At 33.8% G+C, this 15,312-nt stretch overlaps 1 protein-coding gene across 1 annotated transcript in view; it reads right to left on the bottom strand.

Moving 5' to 3' along the window:
- Positions 1-670: 670 nt before the first annotated feature.
- The window catches only part of LOC126886369 (juvenile hormone acid O-methyltransferase-like), a 31,923-nt gene continuing 17,281 nt past the window's right edge, over positions 671-15,312 (bottom strand). The window contains exon 3 of the mRNA XM_050653261.1: positions 671-857. Coding sequence (XP_050509218.1) covers positions 676-857 — 182 coding nt within the window. The 3' untranslated portion in view covers positions 671-675. The remainder of the gene's footprint in view (positions 858-15,312) is intronic.

Genomic DNA, 15,312 nt, shown 5'->3' with positions numbered 1-15,312 from the left:
CCGCCCTAAACTTTTGTGTATTAGTGTATTTTGCTATTAAATTATTATTGTAGTACTATTAGTTAAACACAATGTTGTTAAAACTTAATTAGAACAACAATAATAATTTAACAACAATAATAATTTAATTGGAACGTACACACAAGTTTGGGGGGTTTAAGGGAACTAAAACCCATAAAATTTTTATAAGATGTACAAATTTCACTGTTGTTTTTTTTTAAGATGCTCCTGACATAAAAATGCCACATGTCCATTTTCAATAAACAATCCCTAAGAGTTTTCGATATATGAAAAAAAAATCAATTGTCATTTTGTAACTTCAAAGGGCTGTAACTTTTTTTGTGTGCACTATTATATATAGGTAAGTGAGGTTCAATCAACCTATTTTTGGCCCCAAAATCTCTGGAATAATTTATGATCAATCTTTTCGGGACACCCTGTATATAGGACTGTGTAATAATAATTATTATACCAAGAATATGATGTTGTTCTGAAGCTATTTTCTTGTGGCATTTTTACAATTTTAACTATTTAGAATGGGAAATAAGCCACAATATTATTAAAAAATGATTTTTTATTATTATATATTAAAAATCATTTTTTAATAATATTGTGGCTTATTTCCCATTCAAGAATATGATAATGATAATGCAAAAAAACTGTTTTATTCGGTTGTTATTCTTTTATTGCCATAAATATATTCATCTCATGGTCCATAGTGATAATTTTCTTTCCGTTAACAAGCTCAAAACGATACATTGGGTCTTCTTTCCTTAGATCTTGATACAATTTTGTATATTCCTCCAATTCTTTCTCAGGTATATCTTTAAGGGTCATATTTGCAGCAAGATTTACATCTAAAATTAATACATAATTAAATTAAAAATGACAAAATATTGGGTAAATTTAAAAAATATATAATAATACATATTATTGGAATAGGAGTCTATATTTAGTTGCTGTGTTACTGCATCGTCATAATCATCAGTAGCATCACAACTCGTTGAGTCAAAGAATTCTTCAGAACAATACTCCATTCACCCAATATCTAGCAACCCGTCTCCATGCTCAGGCCCGGCCCCAGGGGTGGGCGAACTGGGCGGCCGCCCAGGGCGGCCAATTTAGGGGCGGCAATTTTAAGAGGACAGCCAATTTTTGAAATTGAAGAAATAATAAATTATGTTTTTAATAATATAAAAAATCAATATTATGAACAAGAGCATCAAAAATGCAACTGTAAAAACGAGAATAATTATTAAGTGAAACAATAACTAAGTCGCGAACGATGCTGGTATAGTCTCAGTTTGCAGTTTCTTTCTTTTGCTTAGTCACAAAAAATTTAAAACTTTTTTCACCATCGTTGGGCTATACTAAAAAATCATCTTTCTAGCATAACATTGAAACCTTTATCCGAAACTATATAAATGGGAACTAGATGAGAATTGATTCAATTACTACGATCAGATACCAAATTAAAGAAATCTATGCTCTTGTAGAAATCACTGTCAATAAAACCAACGATAAAATGGTTGCTCATGAGGCAAGCTGTTTGGAAAATCAAATACATGATTCTAGTTTTTATTGCTCTGTGGTAATAGGTATGGCATGACATTTTACTTCACATCAACGTAGTCAGCAAATCGCTGAGCAACGCAGAGTATTGATATTCATTTGAGTGTAACAATCTGTCAGTTTATTAGAAAAAGAAATCCATTTTAAGTCTCTAAGAAGTGATTTAAAATTCCAGGACTATTTGACAGACGCAAAAGAGTTCCATCGAAGTTAGAAATTGAAAACCCGAAAATCAGAGGCACACTAACATCAAGAAAGAAGAAAGTGAAAAGACAATTCGGCTATGAGGTTGAAAATGAAAGAATGGACCTAGATCCAGAGACACGATATATATGTTGATCTATTTGTGATAGATTTCAGCAAATTAAGAGCCATGGCGAAATTTTTGAGTTTTTGTACGACATAAACCAAATTAAGCATATGACTGCTAGTGATTTATCAGATAAATGTTTTAAGCTATGTGATGCTTTAACTTTTGATGAATCAAAAGATCTAAATTATGCTGATCTAAAAGATGCACTCAAAGTATTTTCCACGATTGTGAAGCCCAAGGGTACACCTCTAGAGACACTGAAAATGATTAGAGTGATTTTGATTTCGCACCCAACGTTAGTGTTGCTTTGAGGATTTTTGTAACCCTACCAGTGACAGGGCCTCTAGAACCTTTTCAAAGTTAAAATTAATAAAAAATTACTTAAGATCAACTACAGTAGGAAAAATGAAAAAATACCCATGAACGAACATAGAAAACACGCTGTATTTTCCTGTCACCGTGTCATACAAAAAATTGGCCAGCGCAAGTACATGTAATAATTATTATTACATGTACTTGCGCTAGGCAATTTTCTTTGTGACACGGTGACAGGAAAATACAGCGTGTTTTATATGTTCGTTCATGGGTATTCTTTCATTTTTCCGACTGTATGTCCCCAGGAACGTTTGAGTGCACTAGCAACAATCTCTATTGAACACGAAATAGCGGAGTCCCTGGATCTTTGAGAATTATTAAAGACTTAAAAGACTTGCTCGTGCCAAGATAAAAAGAGTAGTACTTACTTAAAAAAAGTAAGTGTGTAATTATGGATATGCATGGTGAGTTTTTGGATATTAAAGCATGTTTTAATATACTAATAGTAATGTAGCAAAAGTTCATGAAAATATTGCAAATATATATTTTTTAAGCGTATATCGTTCAAATACAGTGGAAAATGGCGTATTAAATAATTTAGCACAAAGCACACATCAATAAAAATACAATCGTGATTTAAGTTGGCGATCGCTGAAGGTGGTGAGTCATGGGTCTACCAAAGGGGGGGGCGGCGCGGTCGCCAATCTTGCCCAGGGCGGCAAAATCTCTAGGGCCGGGCCTGTCCATGCTCCAACTCCAATAGATGTTAAATTATCCTCTGTCTTGATACCTTAAGGCTTAGTCTTCCTATGACGTGTTGTCCAATCGACCTTTTCGGTCAAAAACTTTTCTGACTGGTCTTCCTTCCTCTCGCCTGAGCAGTGGTGGATCCAGCATCGTCTCAAGAGGAGGGGGCGATTGGCTAAATTTCTATGAAAAATAAATGAATGTTTTTATAATTTTTACATTGTTATATAATTTTATGGGGAAAATTTAGAGATTTCATTTTATGTCCAAGACCACGAAATCGTACATTTTTATCGCCCTGTATATGGCCAAAATTTGTAAATAATTTATTTTTAGTCCTAAGCAGTGTTTCGTGGAAAGTGAAAACATTAGTGATTAAGATTATACGAACGGACTTAACAATTCAAGAACAATAGAACTAAATTACGATCGGTTTTAGAAAGCGGTATTTGCGGTTGACGTGGAAAATGGAACGTGTTTAAATGCTTCCTAGAAAGTAAACAAAATTGTTTAGTTTAGAATATAGGGTTTTTCTAGCATGTAAGACAAAAATTAATCTTGGTATCTAGGGATGCAATGTGTAGAGAGAATGCTGGTGATTGGCGAGGAGACTGATGGAAGGGAGTAGAGTGTTTGAGTGTCAGATGGATGAAGGAAAAGGTTTTACTGTGTAATTAAGATCTGAAGAGAGCAGTCCAGTTCGGAAAGTAGTGAATTTGTGTGAAGTGATTAATTTGGTGGCCGTGTAAGCAGATTGCTGTTGAGACGAAATCGTGATCGAGTCGAGAAGTAAAATCTCCTCGTGTCCGAATAGATTCCAGTTTCTGTCTGGAACGAGTAGCCGGTTTTTATCAATTTTGCACAAGATATCGAGCTGAGAAAAAAATCTTGGAAGTATAAAGATTGCTATTGTTTGTATCGAGTCAGAGACTAAATTGAGGAGAGATTTCGAGCGAGTGCTGTTTGTTGGTGAAGCAGTTGGAAGAGAAGGAGCGTCGCAGCATTCGAAGGAGCACGTGTGGGGGAACCGAGGACAACACAATCCATAATAAGAAGTATAGAAGATAAAAAAGGTTAGTCAGATTATTTGTAAAAAGGAGAGAGTTGTTTTATATTACATACCATAATTTATTAGAGTTGTTTTAATTTAACAATTTTACAGCATAATTCATCCATTAAAAAATTCATAGAAGATATAAGTAACCTATTTAAAAAGGTGACAATTAAAATTTGTTTTATTTTTATAATAAACCGAATCTTTTTAAAGTAAAATTTGTTAAAAAAAGGAGATAGTAGAATTAAAGATTAATTTAGTAGATAAGAAATTTTTACAACAAAATTGAGTTTTAGCATACTTTTTGAATCGTATATTTATGGTATAGCATATAAATAAATAATATTTGTAGAATTTATATGATTTTGAGTACATTTATTTTCCTTGTTTTGTCCTGGATGAAGTGAGCAACGAGAAATACTAGAAGCCACAAACCAAAGGTAATACATTAAAATCAATTAGCCCTGAGAATAAATTTTATTGGAAAGTTTTATGAAATTTTGGTTTTGTTTCCATAAGTAGTAATTAAAATAATTAATTAATTAATCGAATTAATAAGATGCTGATCAATGTCATAACAGAGAGAAAATATAGAGCATAATAATATATAACTTGGTTTGAGAGGGGGCCGATCGCCCCCATCGCCCTCCCCTGGATCCGCCACTGCGCTTGAGTACATGCCCTACTCAACTAATGCGTGCTACCTTAATAAATTTTACAACGTCAGGTTCCCTGAAGAAATGTATTTTTCAGTTCTTCCGGCAGTCCTTCTGTGTTCTGTGTAAGTAAGTGTAAGTGTATGTAAGTGTTTCTGTGTTAATTATATCAAATTTTAAATATTTTACTTCTGTACGATGCGATCCAGGATTTTCTTTATGACAAGAAAAACTCCTAGCTAGCGGGGCTTATATTATTCTTCTCGAGTACCATATGCAAAGCTACACGTCAAACATCAAATATCCAATTTCTTTCTATGGTCGTAATACGACAAGAACACCATATTTGGCCTCCCTATTTAATGTAGCGACAGAAGGAACAATAAATGTTACAGAAACAAAAAGTACAATTTTAATATCGACGTCGCAACTTGCTGCTTACGCTGATGACATAGCACTGATTAGCAGAAATATAAACAATTTAAGAGAAAAAATTGGTGCAAGGAACCTTTCAAGAGAGGTTTGGTACCATACCAAAATAAAACAAAGTACCTAACATGCTGCAAAAAAATGCAGTTATAACGACAGCGGAAAAAAGCTGGAGAATATAGAGTTCGAAAAGATAGAATACTTTAAGTACCTTAAGTGATTCAGTTAATGAAACTTATGGTACCAGCATGATAATTAATGAAATAATTCTGGCAGGAGACAGAACTTACTGGAAATACAATTTTCTAAAAGATAAGAAGCTCATTCAGACTAATAAATTGAAATTTACATATAGGGCTGTCAATGAGAGCAACAACAGGTTATTACCTCCGAATTCTATCCTACTGCATGGATTTTAATGAAATTTTAGGAATAGCCTGAAAATATCTCCTTATTCAAAGTCTACCCTATGCCGATGTGTGCTTTTGTCTTGGGGGCGATTCCCACCCCTTCTCGAGGTGGAAAATTTTTTGGTGTAACAACTACGGAAGTTGCTAGACGACCCAATTCTAAGCAAAAACTGTTCTATATTTTTTTTCGAAAACTCAATACTTTTTGAGTTATTCGTGGTTGAAAATTTGCCATTTTCATTGAAATATAACACCTTTTCAAACTGTTTTTGCGAATACCTTAAAAACAATGCATCTAACAACAAAAATTATATAAAACATTTTTCTAGCCCATAAAAAAACAAAGAGATTCGTTCCTCCTCCAATCTTCTAGTTATAACACAAAAAGGGATATGGTAGGTAAAAACAGTTTGTTTTTTTGGTGCATGCTCAAAGCAGTGTATTCAACTTGAAATAACAGAGAAACGGTCGATTTTATGTATATAATGCTACCAATACCTTTTATTGTGCTTGAGAAGTCCTTTCCAATAATAACCAATATTAAATGTCGATTACATTCAAAATAAGCGAGATATGATGCAAAAAATTGATGACTAACGAATTTTAAGAAAAAAATTGAGAAGCATATTTAACCTCTCATCCACAAAAATTTAAATGCATCGTTTTCCTTCTACAATACATTTTACTACAGTGTCATTTTTATGTTCAAAAAGTTGAGCGGGTTTAAAATGAACGGTTTTTGAAAAAAATAAGATCAAATTATAGAGCGCATATTTAAATTTTCTTAAAAATCTTCTTTTTCTCCATGTAACTTGAAAATGATAAAGATACTGTTATAAAAAATAAAATCAAAATGTTTATCTGAAGAAACCTTCATTTTTGTATGGCATCTTTTTTTGGCATCTCTTATCATTTTCGAGTTACATGGAGAAAAAGGAAGATCTTTAAGAAAATTTAAAAATGCGCTCAATAATTTGATCTTATTTTTTTCAAAAACCATTCATTTGAAACCCGCCCAACTTTTTGAACATAAAAAGAACACTATAGTAAAATGTATTGTAGAAGAAAAACGATGCATTTAAATTCTTGTGGATGAGGGGTTAAATATACTTCTCATTTTTTTCTTAAAATACGTTAGTCATCAAATTTTTTACAGTTTATCTCGCATAGTTTGAATGTAATCGACATTTAATATTGCTTATTTTAAAGGTATTTTCAAGCACAACAAAAGTTATTGGAAGCATTATACACCTAAAATCGACCGTTTCTCTGTTATTTCAAGTTAAATACACTGATTTGAGCATGCACCAAGAAAACAAGTTTTATTTTCACTTATCATATCTCTTTTTGTGTTATAACTAGAAGATTTATAAAGAAAAGAATCTCTTTGCTATTTTATAAACTACAAAAATGTTTTATATAGTTTTTTTGTTAGATGCATAGTTTTTAAGGTATTCGCAAAAAACTTTGAAAAGGTGTTATGTTTCAATGAAAATGGCCAATTTTTAACCAGGAATAACTAAAAGTATTGAGTTTTTGAAAAAAAAATTATAGAACAGTTTTTGCTTAATACTAGGTTCTCTAGCAACTTTAGTAGTTTAAGCAAAAAATTTTCCAACCCCGAAAATGGGTGGGAACCGCCTCCAAGACAAAAGCACACATCGGCATAGAGTAGACTTTGTTTATTGGGCTATTCCCTACTTACTGTGAAAATATCACGTAAATCGATATAGTAGAATAGAATTCGGAGCCACATACCCTCATTGACTTCCCTAATAGTTGCAATAACTAGACCAGTAATCACACATAGAGATTGCAATTGCTGGATTCAGCATCCAGCAATCCAGCTGGATCCAGCGCATTTTTTTACATGCTGGATCCAGCAAAGCGTGCAGGATCCAGCAGCGCGGATCCGCAAACGTGTCAAATTCGAAATTAGTTACTTAATATCTTCATTATCCTCTTTATTCAAAGCCGTGAGTCGGAAACTTGCCATTCTATCGCGCTGGCAGTAGCTCAGTATGCTGAAAAGTTTCTATAGCTTAAAAGTTTGCATCGATAAAGCGTTGATATACATTGATTCTGCCACAAAATTCTCTGCTGGCGAGTGGTAAATAATCAATGAGTTAATCGCCACTTTTAACCAGCTGTATAAGCTCTTTGCGGAATAGAGTCCACTTTGATAACGCCCGACACAACCATAAAATTTGTCTTAGACAAACTAAATAGCCAGGACTCTAGCCTTAATGCCGATCTATAGGAAGCACTACGCAACAGAATCACGGAACGGCGCCTGTATGAGATTACAGGTACATTAGAGTATTTACAAAATCAAAAAAAGTATGACGAAGGACTAAACAATCCTGGCTACTTCCCCATGCCGAAAAATAATGAAATGTGACAATACGAGTAGATGAAAAATTTGTTGATTCGTATAAATAAACAAGTAACCATGGAAGCAGTGCAAGAGGTAATGAAAGAAGATGGGCCAGCTAATCCGGAGCCCGTGAATTTTACTTTGGAACAAGAACTTGAGATTGAATTGAAACGAGAAAGAAAACATTTATAGCCAAAAAAACTGGTTCTCAAAAAGATTACGAAAAGATTTTGGATAAGGAAATGGCGGTTTATGAGACCGAATGAGTGAAAGGCGATCGTTTGTCAATGGTCTATGACTATTTGATGATCTTAAAACCGACCAGCACAGAGGCCGGAAGGGCTTCCTCCGCAACCGGCTATATGTGCAGTTCTGTGCGAAATAGGTAAGGCCTATGTTTCTGTTGCTTAGAAATTTAGCATACAGACAAAAAAAAACATTGATATCGTGTTTTTATTTTGATTCCACATTTTGCTGAATCCGTTCTGGATTCAGCTGGATTTAGGCCAATCTTGCAAAAATCCAGCTGGATTGCAATCCCTAATCACATAATAATATGGTGTTTAAGTAATGTGCCTGACATAGAAATATGAAGGAAGATTAAGGATTCTAGAGAGAAAAATAATTCGAAGAATAGCATGCCCACTAACCCTATGTAATGATGATGTAGTTATAAAATTGATGAATCGCCAATTAAGAGCACTTTTGAAAGGATAAGACATCGTTAGATTTATCAAGGTACAAAGATAAGAGAAGCATATAAAAATGACAGATGCAAGGAGTTATCAAGAAAATTACTAACTGGACACCAGTAACAGGTGTCGAGGGAGATGAGATGGGAGAATCGGATAATAGTAGATCTTAGTAAATAGGAATTAGAGAATAGAAATCCATATGTAATAAAACGAGAAAATGAAGAAATATTATGGAGAAAGACAAGTCACACAATCAATTGCAAAACAAAAATTTAATGCGAACTGATCCCCCGCAACATATGAATCGGAAGTACTTACTCAAAAAGCACGGAAATCACTTCGTCAAGTGTGTAGAAGTCATCATAAATGTAAAAGAAGAATTAACATTATTAGTATTATTATTAGGTAATTCCAGTAAACACCGAAAAAGGTCTTATCTAGAACATATAGTGTAGAAAATCGATGTACATAGAATGCTACAACTGATAGTTAAAGACAAAATAGAGAACCCTAGAAGTGTAGGAAGAAAACAAGTTTCTTGGTTAAAAAAATTGCCTCAGATATCAAATGCAGGACAATTATTCCATGTTGTAGAAGATCGGGAAGCCTTCGCAATGCTGATATGGTACGTGAAGAAGAAGATTAGGATTCTTTTGTTGCCATAATTACATTCATGTCATAATTCATTTTGATCATGTTCTTTTCGTCAACTAGCTCAAAACGGTACATTGGGTCTTCTTTTCTTTGTTCCAGATATGATTTTTTATATTCCTCCAATTCTTCCTTAGGTATATCTGGAATGGTTATATTTACAGCAAGACATAAACCTGAAAATAATAATTATTTAAATATTGATAGATAGCACACAATCTAAAAATTTAGTCCTATTTATGTTTTATATTTTGTTATTGGCTTCTTCTTCTTGCAGTAGCGTCTCCTATGGGAGATTGGCTACCATCACAGCAATTTTAACTTTGTTGGCTGCAGCTCTGAACAATATTATATTGAACTGCACCCGTACCATTCTTTTAAAATCTTTTACGTCCCATATTTCTGTTTCCTGAGATTTTTACCTGGAAAAGGCTTAGTTATTGGCTTAGGAATTTATAATTTCTGTTACTACTTAATTACTTAATTACATACACAGATGGGGTTCAGAAAAGGACTAGGTACTCGAAAGGTCTCTTCGGTTTGAATGTTCTTACACAAAGATGCCTAGACGTTAATAAAGAAGTACATGCATGTTTTATCGATTTTGAAAAAGCGTTTGACAGAGTACGCCACGATAGGACATTCTTGAAAGAAAAGACATTGATAGTAAAGATCTGCGAATAATTCTCAACTTAAGTATATTGGAATCAGAAAGCTAACATCAAAATAGAAAATGAGATATCAAAAGCAATAGAAATACGTAGAGGAGTACGACAGGGATGAATTTTGTCACCACTGCTATTTAATGTATATAGTAAAAGCATCTGCCAAGAAGCCCTTTTGCAAGCAAATGAAGGAATCGTAATCAATGAAGATGTTGTAAATAATATTCGATACGCGGACGACACTGTACTAGTAGCAAGAACAGTAGAAGAATTACAACGATTACTTACAAACATAAATGTTGCTTGCAACAATTACGCCATAAACATTAATATAAAAAAACCAAGTATATCGTCTTCAGTAAAATCATGACACAATCGGCACATATTAGTATAAACCAGGGGTGGGCAAAGTGCGGCCATCGGGCCGCATGCTGCCCTTTGTACATTTTTTTGCGGCCCGCGGAAAAAAAGTAAATTATTATCATTTAAAGATTTGTTTTAATTAGTGCTAATATTAATAAATAAATGTAGATAATGCAGCTATTAATTAACAATTTCGCAGCGGGTGATTTTTCCGCAAATTTTCAATATAACGCGGGCAATTATTTGGGTTTCCGGCAGAATTTTGTCGGCTCCCTGAATGAAATCCACGAAATTTCAACAAATGGAACCGATATTTTTGAAGTAGTCTGTAACTGTTTGGAAAACTTTAAATTAACGCTGTAACCTAGTAAGTGTAACAACTGACGGAGCACCAAATTTAAGAGGAACAAATATTGCAATGTTGAGAAAATTTAAAGATTACGTCTATGAACAATTTTCAGAACATTAGTTATTATTTTTCACTGCTTAATCCATGAGCAGGTATTGTGCAAAAATGTTTTGCAAGTAGTCAACGCCAACGTCATTTCAATTGTAACTATAATATTGTTAATTATTCGTTCAATAGGATTAAAAAATCATCGTGCATATTTTGATATTATTTAATTCTTTCAAAGAAAACAAAAACAATGAAGGGAATCTAAGATTTTTCAAATTTATAACTTTCTTTATTTTGATTTAAATGACGCGTGTTGCATATTACGTATGATGCGTGTTTGCATCTATTTAAACAAGGAATTTCCCTTCAAATATTTAAGTAACTGATAGCAGTGTGAGAATAGAATTCACTATTTTATTTGGGAATAAGCCACAATTTAAGTTTGAAATTAAATTTATTTGACGTTTCCATTTCCACTTCGGAAATCGTTATCAAAATACAAAACATTAATAAGTTAAACTAATTAAATAAATGCTTAATTTATTAATGTTTTGTATTTTGATAACGATTTCCGAAGTGGAAATCGAAAGGTCAAATAAATTTTAATTCAAACTTAAATTGTGGCTAGTTCCGAAATAAAATAGTAAATTGCATAAGATGTCACAAGAAAATAGCTTCAGAACAATATTAGGGAAAAAAGAAATAGGTTCAGAGATAAAATAAATAAATATATAGATACACATATATTTGAGAGAAATACCATGCTTAATTAAGTGCGAATGCTGTTTAGGGGGGAGGGGTACGGTTTGAAAAAATTTTTTGATTGAAATTTTTGATTTTTTTTATTATTTTAAATGAAAGTACATAAATAAATAAATAAATAAGCTTCAAGAATACTCTCTAAAATTTTCAGCTTGACCGGAGTAAAATTGTCGGAAGTAAAGCATGTTTAATATCCCTACCTTCGACTCGCTTTGCGGTAGCTTGAGCGTAGTGAGAAACGTTCAACAGCTGTTCCCGTCTCTTTTGTAAATTACTCTACGATTCAAAAACATATTCCGGCGTGCATCACTTTACGATTAGACAGACAAAAGCAAATTGAAATAAAAGTTGTCAAACCAAACGCGTTTTTCTCAAAACTGCTTTTTTCAAAGGCGGTGGACATTGTAACTCAAAAACTACCTACTTGACAGATCCACCTGAAATTTTTCATAGATTTTCTTTGGACATTTCGTGAGGTAACTCTGTCGAGGTATGTTTTAGTTAACAATAATAAATATGTTGATTTTCACCCTTTTTTCAAAAATTTCCTTATTTTGACTGGTATTTTGAGTGATATCAAAAACTCAAAAATCGTTATAACTAAATAACTCAACAGCGTTACTTCGAGAAACTCATAAGCTAATAAAATATTTTTGAATTTTTTGTTTCATATGATCCATTGACGAGTTCTACTGCAAAATCCATTTTTTCTTGGAGCTGCCTGTAAATATTTGCCATCGTTGGTTTATTTTTCAATATTTGGTCTTGAATTTTTTTTGAATAATCTTTGAATTGTACTGAATATGTTTATTTAATTTAACCATGACCCTCCACCCGTAAACAAAATTAGTAAAAACTTTAAAATTCGAACATGTTAAGGTAACAAATATTGCGGCCCTCGGTAATAGACCAAAAATATTTTGTGGCCCTTACTAAAAAAAGTTTGCCCACCTCTATAAACGGCATTCAAATAGAAAAAGTATCAAGTTACAAATACTTAAGAACTTTAATAAACGAAACTGTAGACCAAAACAATGAAATAAAAAGACTTATCGAAATTGCCAGGGCCACCTTCATAAAGATGAGAAAATTCTTCTGCAACAGAGATATAAGCATCCCTCTACGATTAAGAATGCTAAGAGGCTACGTATTTACCACGCCATTATACTGTGTCGAGACCTGGACTCTCAAACAGAACAACATAAAAAATATTGAAAGTTTCGAGATGTGGTGCTACCGTCGAATGCTGAAGATAAGTTGGGTTGAAAGAATCACAAACCTTGAAGTAATACGAAGGATAGGAAGAGACCCAGAAATTTTGTTAACGATAAAACGAAGAAAACTCGAGTATTTGGGTCACCTGATAAGAGGTCATAAATACGCATTACTTCAAAATATAATGCAAGGGAAATAGAAGGAAAACGGAATCCAGGCCGTCGAAGAATGTCATGGTTGCGGAATTTGAGAGAGTGGTTTGGCTGCACCACTAATGAACTTTTTAGGTCAGCTGTAAACAAGGTCAGGGTAACCTTGATGATTTCCAATCTTTGATAGGAGCGGCACAAGAAGAAGAAGACTACTTAATTATGTAGTAAATACTTGGGTTGTCTGCTGAACAAAGTTTGGGACCCTGAGACTGAAATAAGCGACATAGTAGAACAAGCCAGAAATGTTTTTTGAGGTTTTGAAATGTAACCTGAGATACAAGATACTTAAATGTTACGTTTGGCTTGTTTTCTTGTACGGAATAGTGTAGTGTAGATGTTAAAAGTCAGTCCCAATAATAAACTTGAAGTCTTTGAAATGTGCCTGCGCTGAATGCTTAGAATATCATGGACGGAAGTATTAAGGAGAGCGGACTTCCAACATAGGGAACTTTTCGATTATATAAAAAGTAAGAGGACTGCATACATGGGTCACAAATTATGAGGAGAATGACACACTTTTCACAAACTGATAATACAAGGAAAGATAGAGGGTAAGAGAGGTCTAGGACATAAAAAGATGTCCTGCCTGCGTAATATTCGCCAATGGATAGGAATTCACAGCTATGAAATGCTTCGCAATGTTGCTTAAAACAGAATAATTTATTCTTGAATATCCAACATCTCACCCGACATGACAATGTCGGTAAACACCTACGCAGAAATGCACGACACCTTAAGAAGAAGACTTGATTGTAATATAAGTATTAGCAGTCTTAAATCGTAGTGTTTAAGTCCTGCTGCTCGCAGGCAAGACATAATTATGTTAAATTTAAAATATTTTACTTCTGTAGAATGCGATCCAGTATCTTCTTTGTAAAAAGGGTGAACCCTAGCCAGCATTGCTTTATATTATTCTACGCCGGGTGCCATGTACAAAGTCTTTGATGTTACCCATCATAGGATATTGACTATGTACTTTAGAAATGAACTACAACGTTAACAGAGTTTTATTATTGCATATTAGGGTGGGCCGAAAAAAATTTTTATTTTTTTTTCTTAATGCTATACCGAAAAAACTTGTCTCTATTATGGGTTATCAAAATGCAAAAAAGAAAAAAATATATATACCTAACCCCCAGCTAGCGCAACGCATCTGAACTTTCGAAATTTCACTAAAATCATGAGTTTTTGTAATTTTTTTTTTTGAACATCCTAATAACTGCATATTGGGCTGCTATAGTGATATCCCTTTACATTAGAGTTTTAAAAATACAATAAATAATTGGATAAGTATAATTTTATTAATCTGAGGTAGCGCAACGGACACGAAAATGACGCATCTTACAGTCGAGTGCAGATGATCTGTGCGTTCGGGGAATGGGTTGGCACTGAGCCGAGCTTCCCCCACTTATACTCTCTACACCCACAATGCACTGGAAGCAGCCTCAACGATCATGTTTTTTCATGTTCTCTGTTACTCGGCAGTTTACGTCAGCAGATTCGTTTAAACTTACGTGTATTAGCTGTGAGTTGATAGTGCAAACTGTTTTTATAATTTTTTGAGTGAAGTTTGAGTTTAAATTCACGTGCGTGATGGCTGCCAAGAAAATAACTCGCAGTGATTTTGATTGCCCATTGTTTGGCTACCCGAGGGAATTGCCTGTGAGTAAGCTTCCAACTTTCCAAGATGTCCTTCGGAGCTGTTTCCACGAACAGTACCTTCTAGCATTAGAAAGTAACAAGCCTGTAAGTTACTCTCAGATATCTAATATTGTCGCTCCAAAAGTAAAAGCCGTCTTTGACAAAGCATCAATACCAACAGTGACGTCCTACAGAATTGTTCAATTAATAAATTCATATCACGTTAGCTACCGTAATCTAATGAAGTCCTTTAAGCGTGACAAGGAAAAAGACAAGTACAAAGAGAAAATTGAGGAATTCAAACAAAAGGCTTTATCACTCTTTGATGTATCTGCATGTAAATGTAAAATAGCATACTCCTGCAACTGCAAAAAGGTCCCGGAGATCTGTGAGTGCCCTATATCAATTTCATGTAAATGTGAAAAAGATAAAAAAATTCCGGTGCTTGAACTTAAGTTTATGTATTTCCAAAGAAATCTTGGACAAGGAAAAATTGGAAATTTAGACAAGAAGGAGTCGAAAAAAATTACCAAAAGACTGCAACGTAAAGAAAAAAAAATCAGGTTATGTCGTCTAACATCCCACTAGTTTCACATTCGCAGCCTTCATGCTCTAAGGATGCAACAAAACCAAGAATAGCTTCAGATGGAAGCTCAATGGAAGAGGAAGAATCTGATAGTTCCGGTGACAACTATATTCCTATTCCGAGCAAACAACCGTGGCAAATGCGGATACAATTAAAAAATACCGCGTTGGCCAGTGACCGATTTGGTGTTTCGGACAGGGCAACAGTTGCTATTGCCTCCAGTGTAATGCATGACGTTGGTCTTGCAACGAA

Source organism: Diabrotica virgifera, chromosome 6 (assembly GCF_917563875.1).
Source record: "Diabrotica virgifera virgifera chromosome 6, PGI_DIABVI_V3a".
NCBI lineage: Eukaryota > Metazoa > Arthropoda > Insecta > Coleoptera > Chrysomelidae > Diabrotica > Diabrotica virgifera.
Note: the sequence above shows the minus strand (reverse complement) of the source record. Positions and strands in the feature narration are given on the sequence as shown.